At 37.7% G+C, this 11,598-nt stretch overlaps 1 protein-coding gene across 2 annotated transcripts; it reads right to left on the bottom strand.

The window, feature by feature from the left end:
• Positions 1-2,135: 2,135 nt before the first annotated feature.
• Positions 2,136-9,596, bottom strand: snx4 (sorting nexin 4). 2 transcript variants are annotated; one of them, XM_080903719.1, is made up of 14 exons: positions 9,441-9,596; positions 8,658-8,782; positions 8,162-8,297; positions 7,844-7,993; positions 7,506-7,553; positions 6,768-6,823; positions 6,343-6,415; positions 6,119-6,180; positions 5,648-5,713; positions 5,461-5,550; positions 4,608-4,707; positions 4,284-4,429; positions 3,682-3,796; positions 2,136-3,520 (listed from the first exon to the last, which is right to left on the bottom strand). In XM_080903719.1, exons 1-14 carry the CDS (start codon positions 9,528-9,530, stop codon positions 3,473-3,475), a joined length of 1,305 nt encoding a protein of 434 aa, XP_080759845.1. In that variant the 5' UTR covers positions 9,531-9,596; the 3' UTR covers positions 2,136-3,472. The 2 variants fall into 2 exon arrangements, with proteins under 2 accessions (XP_080759845.1, XP_080759846.1); XM_080903720.1 differs by having other exon boundaries at positions 9,519-9,592.
• Positions 9,597-11,598: the final 2,002 nt, after the last annotated feature.

Genomic DNA, 11,598 nt, shown 5'->3' with positions numbered 1-11,598 from the left:
TCTTCTCTCAAATGAAGGGAGGCGGACTGACTGCTAGGTACGTTGCTGTGCTGGCATTCACATGACTTTCCGCGCTAATTAGTGGGCTTTTTGTCTGTATCTCTCTGTTAAGTATTGCGAACATTTCGGGTGCATGCTCTTCGTTATCAAGCGCGATTAGTGCCGATTAGGACTTGTGTCATTCATGATAGCAGCCGCCATGCACTATTTTAACTCGAAAGTGCCACTAATGAGTATAATCGTGTCATTCATTAAGTATTTCCCAAATTTTGATAAAGGGTCCAGCAAGACCTCGAAAGGATCTATCTCTTATGTGCTGAGGTCATAGCTGTGGGGATGGTACTATGAGTTGGGTAGGGTAGTATCATCAGCAGTTAGATAAGAGCTGTATAAATTATATATGTTGTAAAATGTACTTTGGTTACCATGTTACCTAATATGACGATTGCCTTTAAAATAAAGTAAAAAAACCCAACAAAAATCATACAGAACGGCTGCGAGATGAAAGCCAGATTTATACAGAAAACATTAATAAACCTGTAACCATCCAGACAGCAAAGACAACACTGCACCTAAGCCTCACTCTTTATCACAACTGCCTCAAACACTCATTTCCTTTCAAAACCAGTGGTAACCAGATAACAAGCACGCCATGATTTACCCACAGAATAGTAACAGCCAATAGCAGCTCTGAGCTGGCTCTTATGAAAGCCACATAAATATCTTGTCGATCCGGCCATGCTCAATTTACAGGCCAAGGAAACGCATCGGATCCAACTAACACTTAATAACAGGTGATGTTTGGTTAATTTATTGTGGCAGAGCACGGAAGGCCTCAAATATTCTCAATAATTTCAAATATTACCCAAACCCCAAAAGTATGTTTCCAGCCACATACTTTTCATCATGTCTAGTTTCTAGGTTGGTTTTCTGCTCCCTTGAAGCAAAGAAATAGCCAACCTCCTTGGGCTGTCTTCGTGAGTACTGTAGGAGCAGCATGCTGATTCTAACGATGTTTCATGGGAAATTCAGTTTTGCATAGCCATTTTCATGTGCAGTCACTAATCTGTGGTCAGGGACACAACTTAACCTATGCAAGATACACACACACCATACACTACTAAAACTTTCTTAAACTAATAGAATTTAAATGGAAAGTAAATAAAAATAACAGAATCCAGGATGTGCTGCAGGATCCTCAGTACCCCTGCTTCCCATGGCCTTGGCTGAGACACCTAAAGGGATTTTTTTTTGTCTGTTTTGTTTTCTTACAGCAGCTTATCCCTTCATGACTTAATGATTTCCACATAAGTTTAATCATGATTTCGATTGTGTATTCTACATTTATAAACTTATGCTAAGATTTAAGATTAAGTCTGTAATTTGCTTCAATTTATTAAAAATATAATTTTCTGAAGAGGACAGAAAATCACTGATGTAAGCCTTAGGTCTGTTTTTGATGTTAAATTAATGTTAGGTTTCCATTTGAGAAAACCACACATGACCTCATGCACACCAACCAACCGACCAGAAGGTGGATCTGAAAGGGGAACATTTTCCTTTCCTCACCATTAAAAAAAAACCCCAAAAAAACCCTTTCCTCTCTGCCAAAGTGAAATGCGTGTGCTTTTATTAATCCACAGGTGGCGCCATTAATTCAAATCTTAATAAACTCCAAATGTTCAGGGCTGTGTTCAGATATAAAAACACAGAAGACAACATTCCACCATCTAGGGCCGTTTGTTGACATTTTTAATGAATTTTACACTACATTTTGTGTGCTGTGTAGTACATTTGCATGCATTTGACCCATGTACCCACTGAAGACACTAATATGAGCACCAACAAGTGTCATGGAAAAATTAAAAATTAAAAAAAACCCTGAGGGGATGGTTTTGAGTTATCTTGGCAGAGATGAATCACTGAGGTTTGACCTTTAGACTTTGGTAATAAAAAGCCTGTTTCTCTTATCTTTTAACGGCAAATAAATGTAAACAGGAAAAGCAAACATGTCTACGTGAAGAATCAAAACACCCACAGCCACCTTTACATGCTAAGCAAAACCAGCAGTCACATTTCATCCCGCTTCCCCGTTCTCTTTGGTTCCTCTGCCAGTCGGTATAAAAACACAACAGTAAGTTCAAAAAAGGGAAATGTTTATTAGTGTCATAACACAATGATTACATCTGACACATTTGTCATTTAGAAAAAAAACAAAACAAACATACATAAAGCTTCAATTTGAGATTCTTTCAGTAAAACAATTGTTTATTCTGGGGAAAATTTTTTGCTGATCTCAGCACAACATTCAGACGTCAGATCCATTATGCACCAATTTTTCTCCCCTTCAGATTGATGTCATCGAAGAAGCACAAGTATGCGTGTATGTTTATGTAAGCCTAATGTGAGGATCTCAACCAAAAAACAGTCTGTATCTGTGTGTAGCTGCACTCAGGTCATATCAGAATAAGTGGTGAGGCACATTGACAGTGGGCTGAGTTCTATATGGGTTTTTTTTTCTGTTGCATTAAAGCTACAATGCTTGACAGCAAATAAAGGATCTGATTTTTCGCATTTACGGTTAAATTTTGTGTAAACAATTAAACTATGAAACTCAAATTGTGAGAGTGATTTCTTTCCTCAGCCAAAAAACAAAACAAAAATCACATAACCGAAGTTTTTCAACCCTTCTTCTGTATTTTCTACTATAAATTTGTAGTATAAAAGCACTTGGTCGTCAATACTTTGGTCAGCAACAGATTAACAATAACAAAGATTACTTCTGTGTGACGAACATAAAATGACTTTTAAAAAAAATAAAGAAAAAGAAAAATGGAAATGTAAAAAGTGTAGTGGCTTTCTAAAGCTCGGTCCATGTTTACAGTCATATTTCTTGCAGTTTATTTCAAATTGAACATTCACCAGTGCACTCTTCTGCTTTTGTTTGGTTCGACTTGCTGTTGCAAATGTGAAATTTAAACACAAACGTAAGCATAACATTAGAAGTTCTATCAGAAACAAGTTCCCCATTCTTTAACTCATCACTATTGCCATTAATCACCTAAAATCAAATAGTATGAAAACCTTTATGTAAGGAGATTCTGGAGAAATATACTGCATGGATAATCCCATGGATCCATTGTGGAATGATAATGCCACATTTTCTTCTTGGACATGTTAATGAAAGCGCAACTAAGGATGAGTGTGTAAATTTGGACTGTCTGAAGTACGAAGGTCAGAAAATCAAGGAAAAGGTTCTATTAAGACACTTGACGTTAAAGAGGCATTGTTTCACTTTCACTTTTTTAATGTGTGTGTGCTTCAACTGAGTATAGCAAAACAAATTAAAGGCAGCATTTGGGTTCCCATCTTTTCTCCACAGGACTACAGTATAATCACTGGCTGTTGGTCCTAGTCTGTACAATCAGAGTATAGTTTTGGTGCAAAGTACGATCGCTTTGGAAAGTTCGGCTCACATTTTGCTGAAACACTCCTTGGCATTGGACCACACCTGGATTCCCTGTAACAGTACACAAGTACCAGAGAAAAGGAGTGACTTAGAGACATTGAAAGACAAGACAGAAATACTAAACAGTTAAGGAGTGGTACTGCTGAACAAAAGACCACATGCTATGAATTTATATACATACACAAAATACACACAAGAATAAATGTCCACACCTTCTTACACATACTGATCTGCATAATGGCGTAGCTTATCAGCGCCTCACGCAAATCTTTGTCTTTCTGCTCTTTAAAATGTTCGATGTCATCCCATGCTGCTCGCACAAACTCCCTGGTGGCACAATCACAAAGACGCATGATACTGTTAGTCTGTTTGCGTGGAGAAGAAGCACAGGGAGAAGAACAAAGGAAGAGGTAGAGGAAGAAGAAAAGAAAAACAATGCAGCATTTGCTTTGTTCCTTATTCTTATTAGGTTCTAGTTCCTGTATTTTCTACTGATACCACTGGCTTTTGTTTTTCCGTTGAAAAAAACAAAAAGAAATTGAATAGAACTACTTTTTAATTACACACAGAACCTCAATTTGTCTCTCAACACTTTCAGCAAATACCTCAGTTCACCAGTTTGTGCTGGGGAAAAAATTGTCTCCTGTTATTATTCTTTGCATTTATGTTGTTCAGTTGCAACAGTTCAGTCAGAAAACAGAGTCAGATTATGTGCTATATTTTTCACACAGAGGAAGAACAGTGAGGAAGAGAAATTTAAAATAGGGATAATTTCAAAATAGGTAAGTGGTTGATAAGATGGTGTTGTGCTTACTGGCACTCGGTGTTCTTCTCCTTGACCGTTTCCTCTCCTTCCTGAATACTCTGCTCCAGGGCTGCTAACCTGCTCTCTTTTTGCTCCGGGCTCTCTTGGCCAAATAATTTACTGGTCATTCCCTTCAAAGAAAAGATTCGCACCGTCTGCACTCACACACAAACAGACACACACGGAAAAACAAATGCACGCATTAAATTATGTTCACGACAATTTGGATCACAACGGTGTTTTTGAACACACGCCCACTTCTGGTTCTTAATTTGCACATATCGTGCGAGGAGAAAGACAGATTATAAGCCAGAGTGTGTGAAAGTGTGTTACCCCGGTTGCCAGCTCTTCTTTCTGTTGTTTCTTTTGGGCAAGGTCCTGAGCTGCCATCTCCAATTCATACTGAATCAGCTCATGTTTTCTGCACACTGACCTTAACGCACACACAAATTCAGACATATTTTAAACCCTGACAGTCCCAAAACATGAATGCATTCTGCTACAAAGGCTATAACAGTCAACAGAATGTATTTACATTTACTGTAAATAAAGATGTGGGCTGCGTCTGATCTACAAAACTGACACTCTTTTCTCTGCTGAATGATGTTTTAATGCTTACAATAAAATTCAATTCATTCAGAAGAATAGATTTTTAGCAAACATAAAATAAGAGATATAGTGTCAGAAATGTGTGCTGCATCACTACAGACCAATTAAGAGGAATAAAGCATGAAGTTACACACTGACCAAAGCAACCCTTGTGTGTTTGTGAAAGAGGAAAAACAAAACAAAATAAGGAATAGATGAGGTGGAAGGTAAAGCATGAAAAACAAAATGTCCAGGCTTTCCAAGTTATGCAAGCAGAAGCCTTGTTGGTATGAAGTCTCCTTTTACTGTTTACATGACTGTGCTATGGAAGACATTAACCTTTCCAGATATTAACAAAGATAATGATGGCTTCCTGTTCCTGCTATAAATCACTGCTGCATCGGTAACTGAGCTAGAATACCTGCTTCAGCACAGTGATTATTGTATTATGCCTAACGTCTAATTCCATGTTTTTACATATGGTGAGATTCATGTATGCAACTTTTATGCAAAATGTAATAAAATGACAGCATATTCAGAGCATCTGTCTACCCTGATAAGTGTGTTAACAAAACCATCTTGTAACACAATATAATACCTGACGGCGTCAGTGTAGAAGAGGTATTCTTTGAGCTGGTCTGCAAAGTGCTCTTCCTCCTCCAGAATGTCGTCAATTGATGCAGCATAACTGAGATAACACGCAAAGTCACTGTACAATTGAAGCAATACCAAACAAACATTATGTGTTTGTGTCCATCACCAATTCAGGTAACACCTTTACTTACGTGTCCATGTGGTGTCCAGCACTCTGCAGTCCATCTCCCATCTCTTTCTCTATTGCGCTCCACTCACTAAAGACAGAAAAATGTTCATGTATACTTGACTTGAATGCAGCAGCTCTCTTTGTTCACTAAACAGAAAAATGGCTGTCTGAAATAATGATTGTTTTTAAGTAGTTAAGTATCTATTATATCATGATTACCCAAACAAAAGGAGATTGTGTGGGCATACAGAAACAAAGAAGGCAATTGAGGCATATCTATGAAAAAAGGAATTCCCTAATGACCCACAACAATCCTTTAATACTAAATGCATTATTGCTGCAGGGAAACTTTTTAAGTGACCTAATTCAATATAAGGTAAAATATCATCTGCCTAAAATGTGTTTTTATTCTGCTTATATAAATGGATACAGTAATTTATGCTTGTAACTATAATTTGATACAGTAGAAAACAGTAGAACAGGTGTTCCTCACCTGAAAACTCTGCCATAGTTACCATGGACTTTGTAAACTCCATATAGCCTGTCTGCTACTCGCTAGAAGAAAAAAACAAAACTAATACAGATTTTTGTATTTCAGAGACAAAAACGTTGGAATTTGAAGTTCCACAAGCAACCACCAACGGATGCCCACGGCTTGCACAAAGCATCAACTTAAGATAAACCTTAGTCTCTCTAAACAAACGTGCCAAAACTTACCGCTCGAATTCTGAGTAACTGAGAGATGACGCTGTTCAGTTCATCACTGTACTGTTTCAGTGCTGTAAACCGCCTAGAGGCAAAACAAGAAGAAAAGTAACTGATTGAACAGTATTTTCTTTTACATTATTCACTCTAGAAATTTGTTCTTTCAGTTTGCCTTGGAACAGAATAAATTATTACTTAATATGGTGGTAAAAATAGAATTTTCATATTTGTGCTCATAAATATATCCAAGTGATTATCACACATCTTACACCCTGTTTTTGCTGCCTGATTTTATAATGAATATTTCATTTATTTTAGTTATTAAAAATTCCTGAGAAAGTATTTCACAATAGTCTTAAATCTGTCTAAGTTGTGTAACTTGCATAAATCCTAGAAAATGGAAAAATTAGGTTAGGTTTGGCTGTTTTTACACCTACTTGTCAGGATTCTTGACTCTGAACATGGCACTCAGAGACTTGAGTCTGGAATCAGCCTGTTAGGGAAAAGAATTACACACAGCAAAATATACGAAGAAGTGCTTTAAACATAACTCAGTTTGAATTTGTAAAACACACAAAAAATGCGGATATGAAATTCAGATTAAAATGATGAAAACATCAACAGAATCATTTACAGTGTATAAAAGATGGAAGGAGCCACAGGCTGGTTTGGTTTTAAAGCTCTGAGCTGAGATTTGCCACCGTCATGTCATTGTCACCTGCATGCTCATATGCAACTTACTTTTGAACTGGAAATTAGTTCAAAATAAATCACACAGTATTAAGCAGACATGTATTTCTGTCATGTTTGCCACTTGGCCATTAGTTTGTGGCAAGAACAGTTTATACAGGCAAAAAAGCTTACCCTGGTTTATTGTCCTTCTGGACACTGGTGGGACCAATAATTTAAAAAGGGATAATCATACTGAAAGTAGTGATTCAGCCCATAAGCTCATCAGGAAAGTATTTACAGGAGGCATTGATCAAAAGAGTGGGCAGTGGTTTTCCCATGGTCTTCCATGAAACCATAACTTTAGATGCCCCCTGCTGGCCATTAGAAAGAATGCCAGTTTCTGGCACTTCCAACATCAGCTTTCCTTGTCAGACCTGGAAACTACTTGCATCGTTTACACATGTGACCTGAACTTGTGTCTTTCACACTCCATCTGGTTGTACCTTGTCTTGGAAGCCCGTTTCCAAAACCGCATCTCTCCATCCCTTTTCCTAAAGAAATGACAGAAAAAATACACGACAGACTCGAAAGTCAGCCAGATTGTATAACCCCTCTCCAAAAAACAAAAAACGGGGTATTCCAGCTACAAAAGCGGCTGCAATGAAGAGACAAATCTACCAACTATGGGTGCATAAATAGCTCTTAAATTCTTTACAGTTCAGGGTTCATCTTTAACGTCAGTTTGAAATCTGTTATACTGTGAATGTGGAAGGCGTGAATATACTACATGAATGGCAAAAGATCTACACGGACATTATGCAACTTATGTTAGGCTGCTAACCTCTGTAAGAAAGAGGAAGAAAATTTTGTCATTGGAGAGGACCGGATGTGATGCAACACGCAACAGGAAATTTTCCAGGCCAACTCGCCGCCGCTCAACAAAGTCTGGATCTAAGTTGTCTGCTGAAAGCTTGTGCCACACAAACTCGGCCTGTAAGAGACACAAACAAGGGTGGAAACAAAAAAGGTAAATGGCTGAATATTATTTACTATGAAGTTGAAGGTAAGCTGTATTAGTAATAGTCACTTAATAATTTCCATTTAATTCTTTTTTTAAAATTATTGATTAGTCCTTTCCCACCACCTACGCATTACTCACCCTTTTCTCTGGTAGCGGGGGGATGATAATGTAGGGATAGGTGACCAGCAGGTAAGTTCGGAGAAGCTCAAACTCACTGTAGCGTCTCCACAAAGTGTCAGGTGCTGCTGGTGTCCCTCCCTCTGTTTCAGCAGGCCTGGACAAAGACCAATGAGAAAAAAAATTGTATTTCAGGTGTGTCAAAAAAAGTGGTAGATGCTTGAGCTACTACACTTTCATTCATAGCAACTTGCCAGTTGACACAACTGTACTGTACATGATGTGACTATATTTTCCCAGTTCAATACTATAAAAATCAAGACAAAAAGGCAAATTTGTTGTGCAAACTGTAATATATCTGAGGTAAAAAATAAATAAATAAAAAAACACGCAAAAGAATGCAAAAATGCAAGTGTTCGTACTCCACCTCTCTCTACTTTTTTATAAGCACTAAATATTTGCATATGATGCACCTATGATGCGGACAGAAAAGTGAATGCTTCACTTTACAACCTACCGTATTTCAATCAGGTACACAGTGTATGTTTCCTGCATGTTAACAGTGTTCTTCCCTGTTCTCTTCTCTGCCTCTGCCACATTTATCTCCAGTTTCCTCAACAGAGCCGTCCCTCTTTCCACCATCTGCACACACCAGAATAAATTATGAGTATGGAAGTCAAAAAAAGGTAAACATATGGAAGAGTGTTAGCGGCAACGGACAGGGGCTAAAAGAACAGAAATATGCATTAAACTCGAGTATAAAATAAGGGTCATCTGTTTTGGTTAGCTGGAGATACTATAACAATAGTACAGCACACAGAGTTATGGCAGGCGTGTGCAGGTCACAAGACAAGACCATAATCACCGAAATACTGGGGGGGAAAGTTGCTTTAGTATTCGGAATTCAATCTTTCTAACAGGTTAGCACTCAAAGAGCAGAATGGGCAACATGGCTAACATAAACTTAGGTTTAGCGTTCAGACTTAATAGCTAGCAAGCTAACGTCAGGAAGACTAAAGTTTAGGACTAAAGTTTGACACAGTCTTCGCAGAAGCAACTTTAAGTCATTTAATTAATTTAACGCTAAGCCGCAGAAGGGAGTAAGCTAAATCTAGCGGGGGAAGCCAGTGAACGTTTCATAAAACTCCGCAGGCTTTTTGTAGAAACAGTGGAAAAGTCTTCGACGCTCCAACTGGCTAACATTAAATTAGGCCCTATTTGAAAGGTTTTCAGCAGTAAAAACAAAAAAGATTTTTAAACCTCAAGTATGGTTATTATGAAGAACAACAAAGGGTACGACCGTATTTATGATGTTGTTCTCAGATTCCGTGGAAGTGATGTCGGTATTACTAATCACTGCTACTTCTTCTCTACTTACAGAGTCTGCCATGGTTATAGGCTGCCAGAGTACTGCCGCTGCTGCTGTCAGCTGAGCTGGCAGTGGACTGGTGCCTGTTTTCTGCGCACGCGCAGTTCACGGCTGGGAAAATGGTTTGCTTTGGGTCTGTGCTTTTGGTTTCGGTGATCATTTGAGCGTTTTAGTATTTGCATCTAGGCAAATTATACGTACGTATTAAGCTGTTATTATCCCACACTCGATCTCACGAGACTAAAGCAAAGACAATATATATATATATATATATATATATATATATATATATATATATATATATATATATATATATATATATATATATATATAATAGCAAATTACTCTGCAATCAATGACACCGAATATATAGGTATTTTTTTTAGTTTTAGCATAATTGTTAATGTTCAGATCTTACAGAATTAAGGGGATTTCCCTCGTGATTATGCAAAAACATAAAAAACATAACATGGTTGCACGTGTGAAATAGTTGCACAAGGTGTGTCTACAAGTTGCAAAGCAGCTTTCCATGCAATACTCCTCATTGTTGAACCCATTACCCTTTGCATAGCTTATTCGACACCTTTTTTTGGCAATACTGACATCTGCTGGTTGGATTGTGGCACTCATTCGTTTCCACCCTATACTTTGTAAACGGTTGGTCTTATTGCAAAATCCCAAGTGTGTAAATGTTCTCCTAAGTGTAAACGTCCATTGAATGATAATAAGCAGTGAGTGTGATATATGTAGACAGTTATCTGAATTTTTGCATTGTGTTTTTGGAACTTTTACCTATTTTGCGTTAGTCTTATTTCAGTATTTCTCCCTTTAATTTAGTCTTGAATCCAATTCTGCTTTCTTTCTCTTGGTTTTATGTTTTTTTTTAAAATATATGTAGGCTTTGATTTTTTTTCTTTAATTGTGTTACATTTAGCTCTTGCTTTGTATGCTGTGTATTGCCTATTGCAAAGTATCTTTCAACATTTTATTTCGTAAAAAAGGGCTGTGCAGTTAAAACAAATGCTTGCTTTCTTATATGGCTAGAACACTAGTTTGTTGGTTAAACATGATATAAAATGTGCTTTTAGCAAATGAAAAAGTAGCAGCCATTGCCCTATACATTTACAGTATTCCTTGTCTTACACAATGCCTTCTTGCCATTGTTTTTATGGTCACAAAAATGTGAAAAAGGTGTCATACATGATGAGTTTCCTCACTGTGGTCATATCTTTTCGTGCCTCATTTTTTTTTTGTAGATGGTTGTGGGCCCAGTTCTGAATGAGAGGGATGTGGTATTCCTCAGGCTAGTAAACAGCACAGAAACACGGCCTTTTAGTTCCTGTGGTCACGCTGTTGTTCAGTGTTTAATGTTTAAAGAGAAGGGTGGAGCAGGATTTAGTAAGGAAGCAGATGCCACTGGGCATAGAGTGGTTTGATGGAGTGTTATGGGATGTGGGGTGGATGGAGTGAGAAAAAAGGCATAAAAATAGAGAAACATTATGATGGTAAAATGAAAAATATAATCATTACTTTTAAAATTATCGATGGCACAAATGCACCAGGTATGGGCGGATGGAAGGAGTGATGGTGTGATGCGGTTTCAGGCTGCAGTGTGTCAGGAAACCAAAAGCTTGAGCTGTGACCAGCCGTTGTCTGAGCAACAGCATAGCTACCATTCTTTCCTGCCACTGACCTCAAACCAGCCACCACCACTTCCTGTCCACATATACCCGCACGCACACAAATATATAGACACACACACCTCCAGCCCTATTTGGCTGTCTATAATTGGCCATTTGACAACTTTTTAGAGCTCGCTGACCAATGTTCTTGAATGCTGAGCTACAATAAGCTTTGCACAGTTTCTGTGTGTACGCGTGACTGTTGATATTTGGAGATTCTGAACAAAATCTGTTGGGTTTATCATAGATGTAAATATAGATATATAGACTTATAGAGACTCATTATCTCTTTCACAATGACTGCTAACTATTATTGTTTTGGGAAGTGAATATTGATTCTACTGATAAAATTAATATTGCGCATGCCAAAATCAATTAACTACTGCAGTTTTAATCTAGTTTTAATG

The sequence above is a fragment of the Rhamphochromis sp. 'chilingali' genome, assembly GCF_963969265.1.
Source record: "Rhamphochromis sp. 'chilingali' genome assembly, chromosome: 14".
NCBI lineage: Eukaryota > Metazoa > Chordata > Actinopteri > Cichliformes > Cichlidae > Rhamphochromis > Rhamphochromis sp. 'chilingali'.
Note: the sequence above shows the minus strand (reverse complement) of the source record. Positions and strands in the feature narration are given on the sequence as shown.